Raw genomic sequence first — 24,913 nt, forward strand, 5'->3', positions numbered from 1 at the left:
GGCCCGAGCGATGGCCTCGGGGAACGGGGTGTTGGGATCGTTGGACTTCCCGTCGGTGATCACGATCATCACCCGCTTGGAGTCCGCCCTCAGCCCACTGTGCTCCACAAAGATGTCCTCGCTGGGGAAACAGGGAGAATTCAGTTAACACGGGCGCGCGCTTGTGTGTGTGCGTGTCTATGAGAGTGAGAGTATCTGTGTGTGAGTGTAAAAGAGTGTGTGTGTGTGTCTGTGAGCGTGTGTGAGAGAGAGTGGGTGTGTGTGAGAGAGAGTGTGAGTGTGTGTCTGTGTCTGTAAGAGAGTGTGTGTCTGTGTCTGTAAGAGAGTGTGTGTCTGAAAGTGTGTGAGTGAGAGTGTGTGTGAGTGAGATTGAGTGTGAGTGTGTGTCTGTGTCTGTAAGAGAGTGTGTGTCTGTGAGAGAGTGTGTGTCTGTGTCTGTAAGAGAGTGTGTGTCTGAAAGTGTGTGAGTGAGAGTGTGTGTGAGTGAGATTGAGTGTGAGTGTGTGTCTGTAAGAGACTGTGTGAGAGTGAGTGTGAGTGTGTGTGCCTTTCATAAGTACATAAGAAATAGGAGCAGGAGTCGGCCATTCAGCCCTTCGAGCCTGCTCCGCCAATCAATATGATCATCTCCACTATCCTGCACTACCCCCATATCCCTTGATTCCCTTAGGCCTAAAAATTCAGTTGCTTTGCTCCTCTAGCAACTGGCGCTTGGGCGCGGCGCCACCTACGCCTCCCGCATCTTTCAGCGGGTGGTTAGCGGCGGCGATAACTGGTGGTGCCCCAGCCGCGATCTTCGGGAGCGCCCCCTGACTTACCGCTGGACGCGGTGTCCGACAGGGTCAGGGGGGCCTACCTGCGGCCGGGGAGGCATTGTTTAAAGGCGAGGTGCCAGGCGGCCATTTTTGTTGCTGGCCGCCTGCCCCCATTGCTGTCCCTGGCCGCCTGCCCCCATTGCTGTCCCTGGCCGCCTGCCCCCATTGCTGTCCCTGGCCGCCTGCCCCCATTGCTGTCCCTGGCCGCCTGCCCCCATTGCTGTCCCTGGCCGCCTGCCCCCATTGCTGTCCCTGGCCGCCTGCCCCCATTGCTGTCCCTGGCCGCCTGCCCCCATTGCTGTCCCTGGCCGCCTGCCCCCATTGCTGTCCCTGGCCGCCTGCCCCCATTGCTGTCCCTGGCCGCCTGCCCCCCATTGCTGTCCCTGGCCGCCTGCCCCCATTGCTGTCCCTGGCCGCCTGCCCCCATTGCTGTCCCTGGCCACCTGCCCCCATTGCTGTCCCTGGCCGCCTGCCTCTATTGCTGTCCCTGGCCGCCTGCCCCCATTGCTGTCCCTGGCCGCCTGCCCCCATTGCTGTCCCTGGCCGCCTGCCCCTATTGCTGTCCCTGGCCGCCTGCCCCTACAGCTGTCCTTGGCCGCCTGCCCCCATTGCTGTCCCTGGCCGCCTGCCTCTATTGCTGTCCCTGGCCGCCTGCCCCCATTGCTGTCCCTGGCCGCCTGCCCCTATTGCTGTCCCTGGCCGCCTGCCCCTACAGCTGTCCTTGCCGCCTGCCCCCATTGCTGTCCCTGGCCGACTGCCCCCATTGCTGTCCCTGGCCGCCTACCCCCATTGCTGTCCCCTTCGCTTTTCGAGAGAAAAGAGCCCCAGCCTGTTCAGACTATCCTGATAGATATAACCTCGCAGTTCTGGTAGCATTCATGTAAATATTCCCTGCACCCTCCCTAGTGCCTCTATATCCTTATTTATAATATGGAGATCAGAACTGTGCACAGAGCTCTAAGTGTGGTCTAACCAGACCAGAACTGTGCACAGTGCTCCAAGTGTGGTCTAACCAGACCAGAACTGTGCACAGTGCTCCAAGTGTGGTCTAACCAGACCAGAACTGTGCACAGTGCTCCAAGTGTGGACTAACGAGGCAGAACTGTGCACAGTGCTCCAAGTGTGGTCTAACCAGACTGTAACTGTGCACAGTGCTCCAAGTGTGGTCTAACAAGACCAGAACTGTGCACAGTGCTCCAAGTGTGGACTAACGAGGCAGAACTGTGCACAGTGCTCCAAGTGTGGTCTAACCAGACTGTAACTGTACACAGTGCTCCAAGTGTGGTCTAACAAGACCAGAACTGTGCACAGTGCTCCAAGTGTGGTCTAACCAGACCGGGACTGTACACAGTGCTCCAAGTGTGGTCTAACCAGACTGTAACTGTGCACAGTGCTCCAAGTGTGGTCTAACCAGACCAGAACTGTGCACAGTGCTCCAAGTGTGGTCTAACCAGACTGTAACTGTACACAGTGCTCCAAGTGTGGTCTAACCAGACCAGAACTGTGCACAGTGCTCCAAGTGTGGTCTAACCACACCGGGACTGTACACAGTGCTCCAAGTGTGGTCTAACCAGACCAGAACTGTCCACAGTGCTCCAAGTGTGGTCTAACCAGACCAGAACTGTGCACAGAGCTCCAAGTGTGGTCTAACCAGACCAGAACTGTGCACAGTGCTCCAAGTGTGGTCTAATCAGACCAGAACTGTGCACAGTGCTCCAAGTGTGGTCTAACCAGACCGGAACTGTGCACAGTGCTCCAAGTGTGGTCTAACCAGACCAGAACTGTGCACAGTGCTCCAAGTGTGGTCTAACCAGACTGGAACTGTGCACAGTGTTCCAAGTGAGGTCTAACCAGAACAGAACAGCGCACAGTGCTCCAAGTGTGGTCTAACCAGACCAGAACTGTACACAGTGCTCCAAGTGTGGTCTAACCAGACTGGAACTGTGCACAGTGCTCCAAGTGTGGTCTAACCAGAACAGAACAGCGCACAGTGCTCCAAGTGTGGTCTAACCAGACCAGAACTGTGCACAATGCTCCAAGTGTGGTCTAACCAGACCGGAACTGTACACAGTGCTCCAAGTGTGGTCTAACCGGACTGTAACTGTGCACAGTGCTCCAAGTGTGGTCTAACCAGACCAGAACTGTGCACAGTGCTCCAAGTGTGGTCTAACCAGACTGTAACTGTGCACAGTGCTCCAAGTGTGGTCTAACCAGAGCAGAACTGTGCACAGTGCTCCAACTGTGGTCTAACCAGACCAGACCTGTACACAGTGCTCCAAGTGTGGTCTAACCAGAACAGAACAGTACACAGTGCTCCAAGTGTGGTCTAACCAGACCGGACCTGTACACAGTGCCCCAAGGGTGGTCTAACCAGACTGTAACTGTGCACAGTGCTCCAAGTGTGGTCTAACCAGACTGTAACTGTGCACACTGCTCCAAGTGTGGTCTAACCAGACCAGAACTGTGCACAGTGCTCCAAGTGTGGTCTAACCAGACCGGAACTGTACACAGTGCCCCAGGTGTGGTCTAACCAGAGTGTAACTGTGCACAGTGCTCCAATTGTGGTCTAACCAGACTGTAACTGTGCACAGTGCTCCAAGTGTGGTCTAAGCAGACCAGCACTGTGCACAGAGCTCCGAGCGTGGTCTAACCAGACCAGAACTGTGCACAGTGCTCCAAGTGTGGTCTAACCAGACCAGAACTGTGCACAGTGCTCCAAGTGTGGTCTAACCAGACCAGAACTGTCCACAGTGCTCCAAGTGTGGTCTAACCAGAGTATAACTGTGCACAGTGCTCCAATTGTGGTCTAACCAGACTGTAACTGTGCACAGTGCTCCAAGTGCGGGTGTCACCAAATCAGAACTGTGCACAGTGCTCCAAGTGTGGTCTAACCAGACTAGAACTGTGCACAGTGCTCCAAGTGTGGTCTAACCAGACCGGAACTGTACACAGTGCTCCAAGTGTGGTCTAACCAGACTGTAACTGTGCACAGTGCTACAAGTGTGGTCTAACCAGACCAGAACTGTGCACAGTGCTCCAAGTGTGGTCTAAGCAGACTGGAACTGTACACAGTGCTCCAAGTGTGTCTAACCAGGCCAGAACTGTGGACAGTGCTCCAAGTGTGGTCTAACCAGACTGTAACTGTGCACAGTGCTCAAAGTGTGGTCTAACCAGACCAGAACTGTGCACAGTGCTCCAAGTGTGGTCTAACCAGACCGGACCTGTACACAGTGCTCCAAGTGTGGTCTAACCAGTCCAGAACAGTACACAGTGCTCCAAGTGTGGTCTAACCAGACCGGAACTGTACACAGTGCTCCAAGTTTGGTCTAACCAGACTGGAACTGTGCACAGTGCTCCAAGTGTGGTCTAATCAGAACAGAACTGCGCACAGTGCTCCAAGTGTGGTCTAACCAGACTGTAACTGTACACAGTGCTCCAAGTGTGGTCTAACCAGACCAGAACTGTGCACAGTGCTCCAAGTGTCGTCTAACCAGACTGTAACTGTGCACAGTGCTCCAAGTGTGGTCTAACCAGACTAGAACTGTGCACAGTGCTTCAAGTGTGGTCTTACCAGAACGGAACTGTACACAGTGCTCCAAGTGTGGTCTAACCAGACCAGAACTGTGCACAGTGCTCCAAGTGTGGTCAAACCAGACTGCAACTGTACACAGTGCTCCAAGTGTGGTCTAACCAGACCAGAACTGTGCACAGTGCTCCAAATGTGGTCTAACCACACCGGGACTGTACACAGTGCTCCAGGTGTGGTCTAACCAGACCAGAACTGTCCACAGTGCTCCAAGTGTGGTCTAACCAGACCAGAACTGTGCACAGAGCTCCAAGTGTGGTCTAACCAGACCAGAACTGTGCACAGTGCTCCAAGTGTGGTCTAACCAGACCAGAACTGTGCACAGTGCTCCAATTGTGGTCTACCCAGACCGGAACTGTACACAGTGCTCCAAGTGTGGTCTAACCAGACCGGAACTGTACACAGTGCTCCAAGTGTGGTCTAACCAGACCAGAACTGTGCACAGTGCTCCAAGTGTGGTCTAACCAGACCAGAACTGTGCACAGTGCTCCAAGTGTGGTCTAACCAGACTGGAACTGTGCACAGTGCTCCAAGTGAGGTCTAACCAGAACAGAACAGCGCACAGTGCTCCAAGTGTGGTCTAACCAGACCAGAACTGTACACAGTGCTCCAAGTGTGGTCTAACCAGACTGGAACTGTGCACAGTGCTCCAAGTGTGGTCTAACCAGAACAGAACAGCGCACAGTGCTCCAAGTGTGGTCTAACCAGACCAGAACTGTGCACAATGCTCCAAGTGTGGTCTAACCAGACCGGAACTGTACACAGTGCTCCAAGTGTGGTCTAACCGGACTGTAACTGTGCACAGTGCTCCAAGTGTGGTCTAACCAGACCAGAACTGTGCACAGTGCTCCAAGTGTGATCTAACCAGACTGTAACTGTGCACAGTGCTCCAAGTGTGGTCTAACCAGAGCAGAACTGTGCACAGTGCTCCAAGTGTGGTCTAACCAGACCAGATCTGTACACAGTGCTCCAAGTGTGGTCTAACCAGAACAGAACAGTACACAGTGCTCCAAGTGTGGTCTAACCAGACCGGACCTGCACACAGTGCCCCAAGGGTGGTCTAACCAGACTGTAACTGTGCACAGTGCTCCAAGTGTGGTCTAACCAGACTGTAACTGTGCACACTGCTCCAAGTGTGGTCTAACCTGACCGGAACTGTACACAGTGCCCCAGGTGTGGTCTAACCAGAGTGTAACTGTGCACAGTGCTCCAAGTGTGGTCTAAGCAGACCAGCACTGTGCACAGAGCTCCGAGTGTGGTCTAACCAGACCAGAACTGTGCACAGTGCTCCAAGTGCGGTCTCACCAAATCAGAACTGTGCACAGTGCTCCAAGTGTGGTCTAACCAGACCAGAACTGTGCACAGTGCTCCAAGTGTGGTCTAACCAGACTGTAGCTGTGCACAGTGCTCCAAGTGTGGTCTAACCAGACCAAAACTATGCACAGTGCTCCAAGTGTGGTCTAACCAGACTGTAACTGTGCACAGTGCTCCAAGTGTGGTCTAACCAGACCAGAACTCTGCACAGTGCTCCAAGTGTGGTCTAACCAGACTGTAACTGTGCACAGTGCTCCAAGTGTGGTCTAACCAGACCAGAACTGTGCACAGTGCTCCAAGTGTGGTCTAAGCAGACTGGAACTGTACACAGTGCTCCAAGTGTGTCTAACCAGGCCAGAACTGTGCACAGTGCTCCAAGTGTGGTCTAACCAGACTGTAACTGTGCACAGTGCTCCAAGTGTGGTCTAACCAGACCAGAATTGTGCACAGTGCTCCAAGTGTGGTCTAACCAGACCGGACCTGTACACAGTGCTCCAAGTGTGGTCTAACCAGACCGGAACTGTACACAGTGCTCCAAGTGTGGTCTAACCAGACCGGAACTGTACACAGTGCTCCAAGTGTGGTCTAACCAGACCGGAACTGTACACAGTGCTCCAGGTTTGGTCTAACCAGACTGGAACTGTGCACAGTGCTCCAAGTGTGGTCTAACCAGACCAGAACTGTGCACAGTGCTCCAAGTGTCGTCTAACCAGACTGTAACTGTGCACAGTGCTCCAAGTGTGGTCTAACCAGACTAGAACTGTGCACAGTGCTTCAAGTGTGGTCTTACCAGAACGGAACTGTACACAGTGCTCCAAGTGTGGTCTAACCAGACCAGAACTGTGCACAGTGCTCCAAGTTTGGTCTAACCAGACCGGAACTGTACACAGTGCTCCAAGGGTGGTCTAACCAGACCAGAACTGTACACAGTGCTCCAAGTGTGGTCTAACCAGACCGGAACTGTACACAGTGCCCCAAGTATGGTCTAACCAGACTGTAACTGTGCACAGTGCTCCAAGTGTGGTCTAACCAGACTGTAACTGTGCACAGTGCTCCAAGTGTGGTCTAACCAGACCAGAAATGTGCACAGTGCTCCAAGTGTGGTCTAACCAGACCGGAACTGTACACAGTGCCCCAAGTGTGGTGTAACCAGACCGGAACTGTACACAGTGCTCCAAGTGTGGTCTAACCAGACTGTAACTGTACACAGTGCTCCAAGTGTGGTCTAACCAGACCAGAACTGTTCACAGTGCTACAAGTGTGGTCTAACCAGACTGTAACAGTGCACAGTGCTCCAAGTGTGGTCTAACCAGAGCAGAAATGTGCACAGTGCTCCAAGTGTGGTCTAACCAGACCGGAACTGTACACAGTGCTCCAAGTGTGGTCTAACCAGACCAGAACTGTACACAGTGCTCCAAGTGTGGTCTAACCAGACCGGAACTGTACACAGTGCTCCAAGTTTGGTCTAACCAGACTGGAACTGTGCACAGTGCTCCAAGTGTGGTTTAACCAGAACAGAACTGCGCACAGTGCTCCAAGTGTGGTCGAACCAGACTGTAACTGTGCACAGTGCTCCAAGTGTGGTCTAACCAGACCAGAACTGTGCACAGTGCTCCAAGTGTGGTCTAACCAGACCGGGACTGTACACAGTGCTCCAAGTGTGGTCTAACCAGACCGGAACTGTGCACAGTGCTCCAAGTGTGGTCTAACCAGAACAGAACTGCACACAGTGCTCCAAGTGTGGTCTAACCAGACCAGAACTGTGCACAGTGCTCCAACTGTGGTCTTACCAGACTGTAACTGTGCACAGTGCTGCAAGTGTGGTCTAACCAGACCAGAACTGTACACAGTGCTCCAAGTGTGGTCTAACCAGACCGGAACTGTACACAGTGCACCAAGTGTGGTCTAACCAGACTGTAACTGTGCACAGTGCTCCAATTGTGGTCTAACCAGACTGTAACTGTGCACAGTGCTCCAAGTGTGGTCTAAGCAGACCAGCACTGTGCACAGAGCTCCGAGGGTGGTCTAACCAGACCAGAACTTTGCACAGTGCTCCAAGTGTGGTCTAACCAGGCAGAACTGTGCACAGTGCTCCAAGTGTGGTCTAACCAGACTGTCACTGTGCACAGTGCTCCAACTGTGGTCTAACCAGACTGTAAATGTGCACAGTGCTCCAAGTGTGGTCTCACCAAATCAGAACTGTGCACAGTGCTCCAAGTGTGGTCTAACCAGGCAGAACTGTGCACAGTGCTCCAAGTGTGGTCTAACCAGACTGTCACTGTGCACAGTGCCCCAAGTGTGGTCTAACCAGACTGTAAATGTGCACAGTGCTCCAAGTGTGGTCTCACCAAATCAGAACTGTGCACACTGCTCCAAGTGTGGTCTAACCAGACCAGAACTGTGCACAGTGCTCCAAGTGTGGTCTAACCAGACCGAACTGTACACAATGCTCCAAGTGTGGTCTAACCAGACTGTAACTGTGCACAGTGCTCCAAGTGTGGTCTAACCAGACTGTAACTGTGCACAGTGCTCCAAGTGTGGTCTAACCAGACCAGAACTGTGCACAGTGCTCCAAGTGTGGTGGAACCGGACAGTAACTGTGCACAGTGCTCCAAGTGTTGTCTAACCAGACCAGAACTGTGCACAGTGCTCCATGTGTGGTCTAACCAGATTAGAACTGTGCACAGTGTTCCAAGTGTGGTCTAACCAGGCAGAATTGTACACAGTGCCCCAAGTGTGGTCTAACCAGAATGTAACTGTGCACAGTGCTCCAATTGTGGTCTAACCAGACTGTAACTGTGCACAGTGCTCCAAGTGTGTACTAAGCAGTCCAGCACTGTGCACAGAGCTCCGAGTGTGGTCTAACCAGACCAGAACTGTGCACAGTGCTCCAAGTGTGGTCTAACCAGACCAGAACTGTGCACAGTGCTCCAAGTGTGGTCTAACCAGACCGGAACTGTACACAATGCTCCAAGTGTGGTCTAACCAGACCAGAACTGTGCACAGTGCTCCAAGATTGGTCTAACCAGACTGTAACTGTGCACAGTGCTCCAAGTGTGGTCCAACCAGACCAGAACTGTGCACAGTGCTCCAAGTGTGGTCTAACCAGACTGGAACTGTACACAGTGCTCCAAGTGTGGTCCACCCAGACCAGAACTGTACACAGTGCTCCAAGTGTGGTCTAACCAGACTGTAACTGTGCACAGTGCTCCAAGTGTGGTCTAAACAGACTGTAACTGTGCACAGTGCTTCAAGTGTGGTCTAACCAGACCAGAAATGTGCACAGTGCTCCAAGTGTGGTCTAACCAGACCAGAACTGTCCACAATGCTCCAAGTGCGGTCTAACCAGTCCAGAACTGTGCACAGTGCTCCAAGTGCGGTCTAACCAGGCAGAACTGTGCACAGTGCTCCTAGTGTGGTCAAACCAGACTGTAACTGTGCACAGAGCTCCAAGTGTGGTCTCACCAAATCAGAACTGTGCACAGTGCTCCAAGTGTGGTCTAACCAGACCAGAACTGTGCACAGTGCTCCAAGTGTGGTCTAACCAGACCAGAACTGTCCACAGTGCTCCAAGTGTGGTCTAACCAGACCAGAACTGTGCACAGTGCTCCAAGTGTGGTCTAACCAGGCAGACCTGTGCACAGTGCTCCAAGTGTGGTCTAACCAGACTGTCACTGTGCACATTGCTCCAAGTGTGTTCTAACCAGACTGTAAATGTGCACAGTGCTCCAAGTGTGGTCTCACCAAATCAGAACTGTGCACAGTGCTCCAAGTGTGGTCGAACCAGACCAGAACTGTGCACAGTGCTCCAAGTGTGGTCTAACCAGACCGGAACTGTACACAGTGCTCCAAGTGTGGTCTAACCAGACTGTAACTGTGCACAGTGCTCCAAGTGTGGTCTAACCAGACCAGAACTGTGCACAGTGCTCCAAGTGTGGTCTAACCAGACCGGAACTGTACACAGTGCTCCAAGTGTGGTCTAACCAGACTGTAACTGTGCACAGTGCTCCAAGTGTTGTCTAACCAGACCGGAACTGTGCACAGTGCTCCAAGTGTGGTCTAACCAGACCGGAACTGTACACAGTGCACCAAGTATGGTCTAACCAGACTGTAACTGTGCACAGTGCTCCAAGTGTTGTCTAAACAGACTGTAACTGTGCACAGTGCTCCAAGAGTGGTCTAACCAGACCGGAACTGTACACAGTGCTCCAAGTGTGGTCTAACCAGACAGGAACTGTGCACAGTGCTCCAAGTGTGGTCTAACCAGACCGGAACTGTACACAGTGCTCCAAGTGTGGTCTAACCAGACCGGAACTGTGCACAGTGCTCCATGTGTGGTCTAACCAGACCGGAACTGTACACAGTGCTCCAAGTGTGGTCTAACCAGACCGGAACTGTGCACAGTGCTCCAAGTGTGGTCTAACCAGACCGGAACTGTGCACAGTGTTCCAAGTGTGGTCTAAACAGACTGTAACTGTGCACAGTGCTCCAAGTGTGGTCTAACCAGACCAGAACTGTACACAGTGCTCCAAGTGTTGTCTAACCAGACCGGAACTGTACACAGTGCACCAAGTGTGGTCTAACCAGACTGTAACTGTGCACAGTGCTCCAATTGTGGTCTAACCAGACTGTAACTGTGCACAGTGCTCCAAGTGTGGTCTAATCAGACCAGCACTGTGCACAGAGCTCCGAGGGTGGTCTAACCAGACCAGAACTGTGCACAGTGCTCCAGGTTTGGTCCAACCAGACCAGAACTGTGCACAATGCTCCAAGTGTGGTCTAACCAGACCAGAACTGTCCACAGTGCTCCAAGTGTGGTCTAACCAGACCAGAACTTTGCACAGTGCTCCAACTGTGGTCTAACCAGGCAGAACTGTGCACAGTGCTCCAAGTGTGGTCTAACCAGACTGTCACTGTGCACAGTGCTCCAAGTGTGGTCTAACCAGACTGTAAATGTGCACAGTGCTCCAAGTGTGGTCTCACCAAATCAGAACTGTGCACAGTGCTCCAAGTGCGGTCTAACCAGACCAGAACTGTGCACAGTGCTCCAAGTGTGGTCTAACCAGTCCGGAACTATACACAGTGCTCCAAGTGTGGTCTAACCAGACTGTAACTGTGCACAGTGCTCCAAGTGTGGTCTAACCAGACCAGAACTGTGCACAGTGCTCCAAGTGTGGTCTAACCAGACTGTCACTGTGCACAGTGCTCCAAGTGTGGTCTAACCAGACTGTAAATGTGCACAGTGCTCCAAGTGTGGTCTCACCAAATCAGAACTGTGCACAGTGCTCCAAGTGCGGTCTAACCAGACCAGAACTGTGCACAGTGCTCCAAGTGTGGTCTAACCAGTCCGGAACTATACACAGTGCTCCAACTGTGGTCTAACCAGACTGTAACTGTGCACAGTGCTCCATGTGTGGTCTAACCAGATTAGAACTGTGCACAGTGTTCCAAGTGTGGTCTAACCAGGCAGAATTGTACACAGTGCCCCAAGTGTGGTCTAACCAGAATGTAACTGTGCACAGTGCTCCAAGTGTGGTCTAACCAGACCAGAACTGTGCACAGTGCTCCAAGTTTGGTCCAACCAGACCAGAACTGTGCACAGTGCTCCAAGTGTGGTCTAAACAGACTGTAACTGTCCACAGTGCTCCAAGTGTGGTCTAACCAGACCAGAACTTTGCACAGTGCTCCAAGTGTGGTCTAACCAGGCAGAACTGTGCACAGTGCTCCAAGTGTGGTCTAACCAGATTGTCACTGTGCACAGTGCTCCAAGTGTGGTCTAACCAGACTGTAAATGTGCACAGTGCTCCAAGTGTGGTCTCACCAAATCAGAACTGTGCACAGTGCTCCAAGTGTGGTCTAACCAGGCAGAACTGTGCACAGTGCTCCAAGTGTGGTCTAACCAGACTGTCACTGTGCACAGTGCTCCAAGTGTGGTCTAACCAGACTGTAAATGTGCACAGTGCTCCAAGTGTGGTCTCACCAAATCAGAACAGTGCACAGTGCTCCAAGTGTGGTCTAACCAGACCAGAACTGTGCACAGTGCTCCAAGTGTGGTCTAACCAGACCGGAACTGTACACAATGCTCCAAGTGTGGTCTAACCAGACTGTAACTGTGCACAGTGCTCCAAGTGTGGTCTAACCAGACAAGAACTGTGCACAGTGCTCCAAGTGTGGTCTAACCAGACAGTAACTGTGCACAGTGCTCCAAGTGTGGTCTAAGCAGACCAGAACTGTGCACAGTGTTCCAAGTGTGGTCTAACCAGGCAGAATTGTACACAGTGCCCCAAGTGTGGTCTAACCAGACTGTAACTGTGCACAGTGCTCCAATTGTGGTCTAACCAGACCGAAACTGTGCACAGAGCTCCGAGTGTGGTTTAACCAGACCAGAAATATGCACAGTGCTCCAAGTGTGGTCTAACCAGATCGGAACTGTACACAATGCACCAAGTGTGGTCTAACCAGACCAGAACTGTGCACAGTACTCCAAGAGTGGTCTAAGCAGACTGTAACTGTGCACAGTGCTCCAAGTGTGGTCTAACCAGACCAGAACTGTGCACAGTGCTCCAAGTGTGGTCTAACCAGACTGGAACTGTGCACAGTGCTCCAAGTGTGGTCTAACCAGACCGGAACTGTACACAGTGCTCCAAGTGTGGTCTAATCAGACCAGAACTGTACACAGTGCTCCAAGTGTGGTCTAACCAGACTGGAACTGTGCACAGTGCTCCAAGTGTGGTCTAACCAGACCGGAACTGTACACAGTGCTCCAAGTGTGGTCTAACCAGACCGGAACTGTGCACAGTGCTCCATGTGTGGTCTAACCAGACCGGAACTGTGCACAGTGCTCCAAGTGTGGTCTAACCAGACCGGAACTGTGCACAGTGTTCCAAGTGTGGTCTAAACAGACTGTAACTGTGCACAGTGCTCCAAGTGTGGTCTAACCAGACCAGAACTGTACACAGTGCTCCAAGTGTGGTCTAACCAGACCGGAACTGTACACAGTGCACCAAGTGTGGTCTAACCAGACTGTAACTGTGCACAGTGCTCCAATTGTGGTCTAACCAGACTGTAACTGTGCACAGTGCTGCAAGTGTGCTCTAATCAGACCAGCACTGTGCACAGAGCTCCGAGGGTGGTCTAACCAGACCAGAACTGTGCACAGTGCTCCAGGTTTGGTCCAACCAGACCAGAACTGTGCACAGTGCTCCAAGTGTGGTCTAACCAGACCAGAACTGTCCACAGTGCTCCAAGTGTGGTCTAACCAGTCCGGAACTGTACACAGTGCTCCAAGTGTGGTCTAACCAGACTGTAACTGTGCACAGTGCTCCAAGTGTGGTCTAACCAGACCAGAACTGTGCACAGTGCTCCAAGTGTGGTCGAACCAGTCAGTAACTGTGCACAGTGCTCCAAGTGTTGTCTAACCAGACCAGAACTGTGCACAGTGCTCCAACTGTGGTCTAACCAGACTGTAACTGTGCACAGTGCTCCATGTGTGGTCTAACCAGATTAGAACTGTGCACAGTGTTCCAAGTGTGGTCTAACCAGGCAGAATTATACACAGTGCCCCAAGTGTGGTCTAACCAGAATGTAACTGTGCACAGTGCTCCAAGTGTGGTCTAACCAGACCAGAACTGTGCACAGTGCTCCAAGTTTGGTCCAACCAGACCAGAACTGTGCACAGTGCTCCAAGTGTGGTCTAAACAGACTGTAACTGTCCACAGTGCTCCAAGTGTGGTCTAACCAGACCAGAACTTTGCACAGTGCTCCAAGTGTGGTCTAACCAGGCAGAACTGTGCACAGTGCTCCAAGTGTGGTCGAACCAGATTGTCACTGTGCACAGTGCTCCAAGTGTGGTCTAACCAGACTGTAAATGTGCACAGTGCTCCAAGTGTGGTCTCACCAAATCAGAACTGTGCACAGTGCTCCAAGTGTGGTCTAACCAGGCAGAACTGTGCACAGTGCTCCAAGTGTGGTCTAACCAGACTGTCACTGTGCACAGTGCTCCAAGTGTGGTCTAACCAGACTGTAAATGTGCACAGTGCTCCAAGTGTGGTCTCACCAAATCAGAACTGTGCACAGTGCTCCAAGTGTGGTCTAACCAGACCAGAACTGTGCACAGTGCTCCAAGTGTGGTCTAACCAGACCGGAACTGTACACAATGCTCCAAGTGTGGTCTAACCAGACTGTAACTGTGCACAGTGCTCCAAGTGTGATCTAACCAGACAAGAACTGTGCACAGTGCTCCAAGTGTGGTCTAACCAGACAGTAACTGTGCACAGTGCTCCAAGTGTGGTCTAAGCAGACCAGAACTGTGCACAGTGTTCCAAGTGTGGTCTAACCAGGCAGAATTGTACACAGTGCCCCAAGTGTGGTCTAACCAGACTGTAACTGTGCACAGTGCTCCAATTGTGGTCTAACCAGACCGAAACTGCGCACAGTGCTCCAAGTGTGGTCTAAGCAGTCCAGCACTGTGCACAGAGCTCCGAGTGTGGTTTAACCAGACCAGAAATATGCACAGTGCTCCAAGTGTGGTCTAACCAGACCAGAACTGTGCACAGTGCTCCAAGTGTGGTCTAACCAGATCGGAACTGTACACAATGCACCAAGTGTGGTCTAACCAGACCAGAACTGTGCACAGTACTCCAAGAGTGGTCTAAGCAGACTGTAACTGTGCACAGTGCTCCAAGTGTGGTCTAACCAGACCAGAACTGTGCACAGTGCTCCAAGTGTGGTCTAATCAGACCAGAACTGTACACAGTGCTCCAAGTGTGGTCTAACCAGACTGTAACTGTGCACAGTGCTCCAAGTGTTGTCTAAACAGACTGTAACTGTGCACAGTGCTCCAAGTGTGGTCTAACCAGACCAGAAATGTGCACAGTGCTCCAAGTGTGGTCTAACCAGACCAGAACTGTCCACAGTGCTCCAAGTGTGGTCTAACCAGTCCAGAACTGTGCACAGTGCTCCAAGTGTGGTCTAACCAGGCAGAACTGTGCACAGTGCTCCAAGTGTGGTCTAACCAGACTGTAACTGTGCACAGTGCTCCAAGTGTGGTCTAACCAGACTGTAACTTTGCACAGTGCTCCAAGTGTGGTCTCACCAAATCAGAACTGTGCACAGTGCTCCAAGTGTGGTTTAACCGGACCAGAACTGTGCACAGTGCTCCAAGTGTGGTCTAACCAGACCGGAACTGTACACAGTGCTCCAAGTGTGGTCTAACCAGACTGTAACTGTGCACAGTGCTCCAAGTGTGGTCTAACCAGACCAGAACTGTGCACAGTGCTCCAAGAGTAGTCTAACCAGACCGGGACTGTACACAGTGCTCCAAGTGTGGTCTAACCAGACTGGAACTGTGCACAGTACTCCAAGTGTGGTCTAACCAGAACAGAACTGCACACAGTGCTCCAAGTGTTGTCTAACCAGACCAGAACTGTGCACAGTGTTCCAAGAGTGGTCTGACCAGACTGTAACTGTGCACAGTGCTCCAAGTGTGGTCTAACCAGACTGTAACTGTGCACAGTGCTCCAAGTGTGGTCTAATCAGACCAGCACTGTGCACATAGCTCCGAGGGTGGTCGAACCAGACCAGAACTGTGCACAGTGCTCCAGGTTTGGTCCAAACCAGACCACAACTGTGCACAGTGCTCCAAGTGTGGTCTAACCAGACCAGAACTGTCTACAGTGCTCCAAGTGTGGTCTAACCAGACCAGAACTTTGCACAGTGCTCCAACTGTGGTCTAACCAGGCAGAACTGTGCACAGTGTTCCAAGTGTGGTCCAACCAGACTGTCACTGTGCACAGTGCTCCAAGTGTGGTCTAACCAGACTGTAAATGTGCACAGTGCTCCAAGTGTGGTCTCACCAAATCAGAACTGTGCACAGTGCTCCAAGTGTGGTCTAACCAGACCAGAACTGTGCACAGTGCTCCAAGTGTGGTCTAACCAGTCCGGAACTGTACACAGTGCTCCAAGTGTGGTCTAACCAGACTGTAACTGTGCACAGTGCTCCAAGTGTGGTCTAACCAGACCAGAACTGTGCACAGTGCTCCAAGTGTGGTGGAACCGGACAGTAACTGTGCACAGTGCTCCAAGTGTTGTCTAACCAGACCAGAACTGTGCACAGTGCTCCATGTGTGGTCTAACCAGATTAGAACTGTGCACAGTGTTCCAAGTGTGGTCTAACCAGGCAGAATTGTACACAGTGCCCCAAGTGTGGTCTAACCAGAATGTAACTGTGCACAGTGCTCCAATTGTGGTCTAACCAGACTGTAACTGTGCACAGTGCTCCAAGTGTGTACTAAGCAGTCCAGCACTGTGCACAGAGCTCCGAGTGTGGTCTAACCAGACCAGAACTGTGCACAGTGCTCCAAGTGTGGTCTAACCAGACCAGAACTGTGCACAGTGCTCCAAGTGTGGTCTAACCAGACCGGAACTGTACACAATGCTCCAAGTGTGGTCTAACCAGACCAGAACTGTGCACAGTGCTCCAAGATTGGTCTAACCAGACTGTAACTGTGCACAGTGCTCCAAGTGTGGTCCAACCAGACCAGAACTGTGCACAGTGCTCCAAGTGTGGTCTAACCAGACTGGAACTGTACACAGTGCTCCAAGTGTGGTCCACCCAGACCAGAACTGTACACAGTGCTCCAAGTGTGGTCTAACCAGACTGTAACTGTGCACAGTGCTCCAAGTGTGGTCTAAACAGACTGTAACTGTGCACAGTGCTTCAAGTGTGGTCTAACCAGACCAGAAATGTGCACAGTGCTCCAAGTGTGGTCTAACCAGACCAGAACTGTCCACAATGCTCCAAGTGCGGTCTAACCAGTCCAGAACTGTGCACAGTGCTCCAAGTGCGGTCTAACCAGGCAGAACTGTGCACAGTGCTCCTAGTGTGGTCAAACCAGACTGTAACTGTGCACAGAGCTCCAAGTGTGGTCTCACCAAATCAGAACTGTGCACAGTGCTCCAAGTGTGGTCTAACCAGACCAGAACTGTGCACAGTGCTCCAAGTGTGGTCTAACCAGACCAGAACTGTCCACAGTGCTCCAAGTGTGGTCTAACCAGACCAGAACTGTGCACAGTGCTCCAAGTGTGGTCTAACCAGGCAGACCTGTGCACAGTGCTCCAAGTGTGGTCTAACCAGACTGTCACTGTGCACATTGCTCCAAGTGTGTTCTAACCAGACTGTAAATGTGCACAGTGCTCCAAGTGTGGTCTCACCAAATCAGAACTGTGCACAGTGCTCCAAGTGTGGTCGAACCAGACCAGAACTGTGCACAGTGCTCCAAGTGTGGTCTAACCAGACCGGAACTGTACACAGTGCTCCAAGTGTGGTCTAACCAGACTGTAACTGTGCACAGTGCTCCAAGTGTGGTCTAACCAGACCAGAACTGTGCACAGTGCTCCAAGTGTGGTCTAACCAGACAGTAACTGTGCCCAGTGCTCCAAGTGTGGTCTAACCAGACCAGAACTGTGCACAGTGCTCCAACTGTGGTCTAACCAGACTGTAACTGTGCACAGTGCTCCATGTGTGGTCTAACCAGATTAGAACTGTGCTCAGTGTTCCAAGTGTGGTCTAACCAGGCAGAATTGTACACAGTACCCCAAGTGTGGTCTAACCAGAATGTAACTGTGCACAGTGCTCCAATTGTCGTCTAGCCAGACTGTAACTGTGCACAGTGCTCCAAGTGTGGTCTAAGCAGTCCAGCACTGTGCACAGAGCTCCGAGTGTGGTCTAACAAGATCAGAACTTGGCACAGTGGTCCAAGTGTGGTCTAACCAGACCGGAACTGTACACAATGCTCCAAGTGTGGTCTAACCAGACCGGAACTGTACACAATGCTCCAAGTGTGGTCTAAATAGACCAGAACTGTGCACAGTGCTCCAAGTGTGGTCTAACCAGACCGGAACTGTACACAGTGCTCCAAGTGTGGTCTAACCAGACCAGAACTGTACACAGTGCTCCAAGTGTGGTCTAACCAGACCAGAACTGTACACAGTGCCCCAAGTGTGGTCTAACCAGTCCAGAACTGTGCACAGTGCTCCAAGTGTGGTCTAACCAGACTGTAACTGTGCACATTGCTCCAAGTGTGGTCAAACCAGACTGTAACTGTGCTCAGTGCTCCAAGTATGGTCTCACCAAATCAGAACTGTGCACAGTGCTCCAAGTGTGGTCTAACCAGACCAGAACTGTGCACAGTGCTCCAAGTGTGGTCTCACCAGACCGGAACTGTACACAGTGCTCCAAGTGTGGTCTAACCAGAATGTAACTGTGCACAGTGCTCCAAGTGTGGTATAACCAGACCAGAACTGTACACAGTGCCCCAAGTGTGGTCTAAGCAGACTGTAACTGTGCACAGTGCTCCAAGTGTGGTCTAACTAGAACAGAACTGTGCACAGTGCTCCAAGTGTGGTCGAACCAGACCGGAACTGTACACAGTGCTCCAAGTGTGCTCTAACCAGACCAGAACTGTACACAGTGCTCCAAGTGTGGTCTAACCAGACCAGAACTGTACACAGTGCTCCAAGTTTGGTCTAACCAGACTGGAACTGTGCACAGTGCTCCAAGTGTGGTCTAACCAGAACAGAACTGCGCACAGTGCTCCAAGTGTGGTCTAACCAGACTGTAACTGTGCACAGTGCTCCAAGTGTGGTCTAACCAGACCAGAACTGTGCACAGTGCTCCAAGTGTGGTCTAACCAGACCGGAACTGTACACAGTGCTCCAAGTGTGGTCTAACCAGAACAGAACTGTGCACAGTGCTCCAAGTGTGGTCTAATCAGACCAGAACTGTGCACAGTGCTCCAAGTGTGGTCTAACCAGACTGTAACTGTGCACAGTGCTCCAAGTGTGGTCTAACCAGACCAGAACTGTACACAATGCTCCAAGTGTGGTCTAACCAGACCGGATCTGTACACAGTGCCCCAAGTGTGGTCGAACCAGACTGTAACTGTGCACAGTGCTCCAAGTGTGGTCTCACCAGAATGTAACTGTGCACAGTGCTCCAAGTGTGGTCTAACCAGAACAGAACTGTGCACAGTGCTCCAAGTGTGGTCTAACCAGACCAGAACTGTCCACAGTGCTCCAAGTGTGGTCTAACCAGACTGTAACTGTGCACAGTGCTCCAAGTGTGGTCTAACCAGACCAGAACTGTGCACAGAGCTCCAAGTGTGGTCTAACCAGACTGTAACTGTGCACAGTGCTCCAAGTGTGGTCTAACCAGACTGTAACTGTGCACAGTGCTCCAAGTGTGGTCTAACCAGACTGTAACTGTGCACAGTGCTCCAAGTGTGGTCTAATCAGAGCAGAACTGTACACAGTGCTCCAAGTGTGGTCTAACCAGACCGGAACTGTACACAGTGCCCCAAGTGTGGTGTAACCAGACTGTAACTGTGCACAGTGCTCCAAGTGTGGTCTAACCAGAATGTAACTGTGCACAATGCTCCAAGTGTGGTCTAACCAGACCAGAACTGTCCACAGTGCTCCAAGTGTGGTCTAACCAGACTGTAACTGTGCACAGTGCTCCAAGTGTGGTCTAACCAGAGCAGAACTGTGCACAGTGCTCCAAGTGTGGTCTAACCAGACTGTAGCTGTGCACAGTGCTCCAAGTGTGATCGAACCAGACTAGAACTGTGCACAGTGCTCCAAGTGTGGTCTAACCAGACCGGAAATGTACACAGTGCTCCAAGTGTGGTTTAACCAGACCAGAACTGTACACAGTGCTCCAAGTGTGGTCTAACCAGACTGTAACTGTGCACAGTGCTCCAAGTGTGGTCTAACCTGACCAGAACTATGCACAGTGCTCCAAGTGTGGTCTAACCAGACCGGAACTGTACACAGTGCTCCAAGTGTGGTCTAACCAGACTGTAACTGTGCACAGTGCTCCAAGTGTGGTCTAACCAGACCAGAACTGTGCACAGTGCTCCAAGTGTGGTCTAGCCAGACCGGAACTGTACACAGTGCTACAAGTGTGGTCTAACCAGACTGGAACTGTGCACAGTGCTCCAAGTGTGGTCTAACCAGAACAGAACTGCGCACAGTGCTCCAAGTGTGGTCTAACCAGACCAGAAATGTGCACAGTGCTCCAAGTGTGGTCTAACCAGACCGGAACTGCACACAGTGCTCCAAGTGTGGTCTAACCAGACCAGAACTGTGCACAGTGCTCCAAGTGTGGTCTAACCAGACCGGAACTGGACGCAGTGCTCCAAGTGTGGTCTAAGCAGCCCAGAACTGTACACAGTGCTCCAAGTGTGGTCCAACCAGACCGGAACTGTACACAGTGCCCCAAGTGTGGTCTAACCAGACTGTAACTGTGCACAGTATTCCAAGTGTGGTCTAACCAGACTGTAACTGTGCAAAGTGCTCCAAGAGTGGTCTAAGCAGACCAGCACTGTGCACAGAGCTCCGAGTGTGGCCTAACCAGACCAGAACTGTGCACAGTGCTCCAAGTGTGGTCTAACCAGACCAGAACTGTGCACAGTGCTCCAAGTGTGGTCTAACCAGACCAGAACTGTCCACAGTGCTCCAAGTGTGGTCTAACCAGACCAGAACTGTGCACAGTGCTGCAAGTGTGGTCTAACCAGACAGTAACTGTGCACAGTGCTCCAAGTGTGGTCTAACCAGACCAGAACTGTGCACAATGCTCCAAGTGTGCTCTAACCAGACTGTAACTGTGCACAGTGCTCCAAGTGTGGTCTAACCAGACGAGAACTGTGCACAGTGCTCCAAGTGTGGTCTAACCAGACCAGAACTGTACACAGTGCTCCAAGTGTGGTCTAACCGGACCGGAACTCTACACAGTGCCCCAAGTGTGGTCTAACCAGACTGTAACTGTGCACAATGCTCCAAGTGTGGTCTAACCAGACTGTAACTGTGCACAGTGCTCCAAGTGTGGTCTAACCAGCCCAGAACTGTGCACAGTGCTCCAAGTGTGGTCTAACCAGACCGGAACTGTACACAGTGCTCCAAGTGTGGTCTAACCAGACCAGAAATGTACACAGTGCTCCAAGTGTGGTCTAACAAGAACGGAACAGTGCCCCAAGTGTGGTCTAACCAGACTGTAACTGTGCACAGTGCTCCAAGTGTGGTCTAACCAGACTGTAACTGTGCACATTGCTCCAAGTGTGGTCTAAGCAGACCAGCACTGTGCACAGAGCTCCGAGTGTGGTCTAACCAGACCAGAACTGTGCACAGTGCTCCAAGTGTGGTCGAACCAGACCAGAACTGTGCACAGTGCTCCAAGTGTGGTCTAACGAGACCAGAACTGTCCACAGTGCTCCAAGTGTGGTCTAACCAGACCAGAACTGTGCACAGTGCTCCAAGTGTGGTCTAACCAAGCAGAACTGTGCACAGTGCTCCAAGTGTGGTCTAACCAGATTGTAACTGTGCACAGTGCTCCAAGTGTGGTCTAACCAGACTGTAACTGTGCACAGTGCTCCAAGTGTGGCTTTACCAGGCAGAACTGTGCACAGTGCCCCAAGTGTGGTCTCACCAAATCAGAACTGTGCACAGTGCTCCAATTGTGGTCTAACCAGACTGTAACTGTGCACAGTGCTCCAAGTGTGGTCTAACCAGACTGGAACTGTGCCCAGTGCTCCAAGTGTGGTCTAACCAGACTGGAACTGTGCCCAGTGCTCCAAGTGTGGCCTAACCAGACTGGAACTGCGCCCAGTGCTCCAAGTGTGGCCTCACCAAATCAGAACTGTGCACAGTCATCCAAGTTTTGTCTAACCAGGCCAGAACTGTGCCCAGTGCTCCAAGTGTGGTCTAACCAGGCCAGAACTGTGCACAGTGCTCCAAGTGTGGTCTAACCAGACCGGAACTGTGCACAGTGCTGCAAGTGTGGTCTAACCAGGCAAGAACTGTGCACAGTGCTCCAGGTGTGGTCTAACCAGACCAAAACAGTGCACAATGCTCCAAGTGTGGTCTAACCAGACCAGAACTGTGCTCAGTGCTCCAAGTGTGGTCTCACCAAATCAGAACTGTGCACAGTGCTCCAAGTGTGGTCTAACCATACCAGAACTTTGCACAGTGCTCCAAGTGTGGTCTAACCAGACCAGAACTGTGTACAGTGCTCCAAGTGTGGTCTAACCAGGCCAGAACTGTGCACAGTGCTCCACGTGTGGTCTAACCAGACCAGAACTGTGCACAGTGCTCCAAGTGTGGTCTAACCAGACCAGAACTGTGCACAGTGCTCCAAGTGTGATCTAACCAGACCAGAACTGTGCACAGTGCTCCAAGTGTGGTCTAACCAGACCAGAACTGTGCACAGTGCTCCAAGTGTGGTCTAACCAGACCAGAACTGTGCACAGTGCTCCAAGTGTGGTTTAACCAGACCAGAACTGTGCACAGAGCTCCAAATGTGGTCTCACCACATCAGAACTGTGCACAGTGCTCCAAGTGTGGTCTAACCAGACCAGAACTGTGCACAGAGCTCCAAGTGTGGTCTAGCCAGACCAGAACTGTGCACAGTGCTCCAAGTGTGGGCTAACCAGACCGGAGCTGTGCACGAAATTGCTCCAAGTATTGTCTAACCAGACCAGAACTGTGCACAATGCTCCAAGTGTGGTCTCACCAGACCAGGGCTGTACACAGTGCTCCAAGTGTGGTCTAACCAGACCAGAACTGTGCACAGTGCTCTGAGTGTGGTCTAACCAGACCAGAACTGTGCACAATGCTCCAAGTGTGGTCTCACCAGACCAGAACTGTACACAGTGCTCCAACTGTGGTCTAACCAGACCAGAACTGTGCACAGTGCTCCAAATGTGGTCTAACCCGACTGGAAACAGTTGTCCCTTATTTACTCTATCAGAACCATTCTTGATTTTGAACACCTCTATTAAATCTCCCTTAACCTTCTCTGCTCTAAGGAGAACAATCCCAGCTCCTCCAGTCTCTCCACATAACTGATGTCCCTCATCCCTGGGACCATTCTGGTCAGTATCTCCCCTTAACCTGCTGTAGGGTAAAGGCTGGAATAGCTTCTTCTCCCCCCCGCCCCATAGTGTCACGTACTTACACGAGGGTTTTGATTGCGGTCGGTGTGTACGTGTCCCCGTTAATCTGTCGGATACGTGTCACCAGAGCCTCGCTCCTGTTGTTGCTCTCGTACTCCTCAAAATTGAACTCCTTCTTCGTGAGGTGGGAGTACTGCATGACCGCAAACTACGGAGTGAATTGGTTCGGAGATCACAGGCGGTTCGGATACAGAAGGGAGATAGGTAAGAGAGGAGACACGGAGAAGGTTTTGGTTATTAACTCCCGCTCGCCCCCACCGTATTCTCACACTCGCCAAGTCCCGCTCACCCATCACCCACCCTGTTGACTTGACTATTCATTGAGTCATGTTAACTTTCAGTGATTCATGTACAATTACACCCAGGTCCCTCTGAACACCAACATTTCCCAATCTCTCACCATTTAAAAAATACTCTGCTTTTCTATTTTTCCTACCAACGTGGATAACGTCACATTATATTCCATTTGCCATGTTCTTGCCCGCTCAATTCAATTCAATTCAATTCAAATCGCTTTATTGGCATGATAAGGTACATCTTATGTTGCCAAAGCATCGAAAAACATTTATGGTTGAAAAACATAAACACAGATCTATCCATACAGTGTATAAACAGATATATCCCTGAGTGTATAAATATACATTCATATAATTTGTATATATTCTTTTCTTAGGTTTAATGGCTGTCCCTCTGTTTATGGCAAGCTGTAACATAGTGTGCCGCTAAGGTTACACAATTTCTCTGTTCCCCTAGTAGGTATGGGAATTTTTGGTCGTCATTCAAATTTCTGAATTCAGGGCATATTTTTGTGAATTTTGGGTAGAAATTCTCCCTGATGCCCTGATATTTTCCACAAGCTGTGAGGAAGTGCATCTCTGTCTCCACTACTCCCTGACTGCAGTGAGAGCATATCCTGTCCTCTCTTGGCAACCGGGTCTGTCTGTGTCTGTCTTTTTCGATGGCCAGGCTATGTTCACTAAGTCTGTACATTGTCAAAGTTTTTCTCAGTTTGCTATCCTTTACCATGGTCAGGTATTCAGCCATGTTGTATTGTCTGTTTAGGGCCAAGTAGCAATTGAGTTTGTTTTGGGTTTTTGTTGTTTCTGCCCAATATGACAGATATTTTTCCTTTTGCTTAGAGACAATTGTGTTGGGTCGAATTCTCTGTGCTACGATGTCACTGTCCTGGGGCTGGTTATTGTTAGTAGTCTTAGTAGTTACTTCACTGAGTCCCAGGACTAGTTGACTGAGGGTATTCTTCTTTATGGTCCTCTCTTGGCATTTCAGGGCGTCATAATGATAGCAGTGGGGGTTGCTCATTCTTAGGTGTTTCCAAAATTTGGTGGCTCTTTTTTGGATAGTAATTATTAATGGATATTGGCCTAGTTCTGCCCTGCATGCATTGTTTACGGTTTTCCTTTGAGTCCGGAGGATACTTTTACAGAATTCTGCTCACTTAGCCTTGTCTATATCCCCTTGAAGCCTCCTTGCATCCTCCTCACAACTTACATTCCCACCCAGCTTTGTATCATCAGCAAACTTGGACATATTACATTTGGTCCCCTCATCCAAATCATTGATATAGATTGTGAATAGCTGAGGCCCAAGCACTGATCCTTACGGTACCCCACTAGTTACAGTCTGCCAACCCGAAAGTGACCCGTTTATTCGTACGCTCTGTTTTCTGTCCGTTAACCAATCCTCAGCCCATGCTGGTATATTATCCCTAATCCCATGAGCCCTAATTTTGTTTAATAACCTCTTGTGTGGCACCTTATCGAATGCCTTCTGAAAATCCAAATACACCACATCCACTGGTTCCCCCTTATCTAGTCATAACGGCACAGAAGGAGGCCATTCGGCCCATCGAGTCCGTGCCGGTTCTCTGTAGAGCAATCCAGTCAGTCCCATTCCCCCGCTCTATCCCCATAGCCCTGCAAGTTTATTTCCCTCAAGTGCCTAGCCGGTCTCCCCTTGAAAACATTGAGTGTCACCACTTCTGTCGGCAGCAAGTTCCAGGTCCTCACCACTCACTGCATAAAAAAGTTTTTCCTCACATCCCCCCTGTATCTCTTGCCCAAAACCTTAAATCTGTGTCCCCTAGTCCTTCTACCATCAACTAGTGGGAACAGCCTTGGCTAGTCCAACGCACTCCTGGCTGGCCTCCCACATTCCATCCTACGTAAACTTGA

The 24,913-nt window shown here is 51.3% G+C and overlaps 1 protein-coding gene across 1 annotated transcript in view; it reads right to left on the reverse strand.

Moving 5' to 3' along the window:
• Positions 1 to 24,913, reverse strand: part of LOC147095432 (integrin alpha-X-like) — a 245,987-nt gene that overhangs the window by 167,209 nt on the left and 53,865 nt on the right. Inside the window, exons 7-8 of the mRNA XM_085973634.1 lie at positions 22,724 to 22,869; positions 4 to 121 (exon numbers count right to left, since the gene is read on the reverse strand). Coding sequence (XP_085829760.1) covers positions 4 to 121; positions 22,724 to 22,869 — 264 coding nt within the window. The remainder of the gene's footprint in view (positions 1 to 3; positions 122 to 22,723; positions 22,870 to 24,913) is intronic.

Source organism: Somniosus microcephalus, unplaced genomic scaffold (assembly GCF_052327205.1).
Source record: "Somniosus microcephalus isolate GS21.2 unplaced genomic scaffold, FLI_Smic_1.0 unresolved_chr1, whole genome shotgun sequence".
Taxonomy (NCBI): domain Eukaryota; kingdom Metazoa; phylum Chordata; class Chondrichthyes; order Squaliformes; family Somniosidae; genus Somniosus; species Somniosus microcephalus.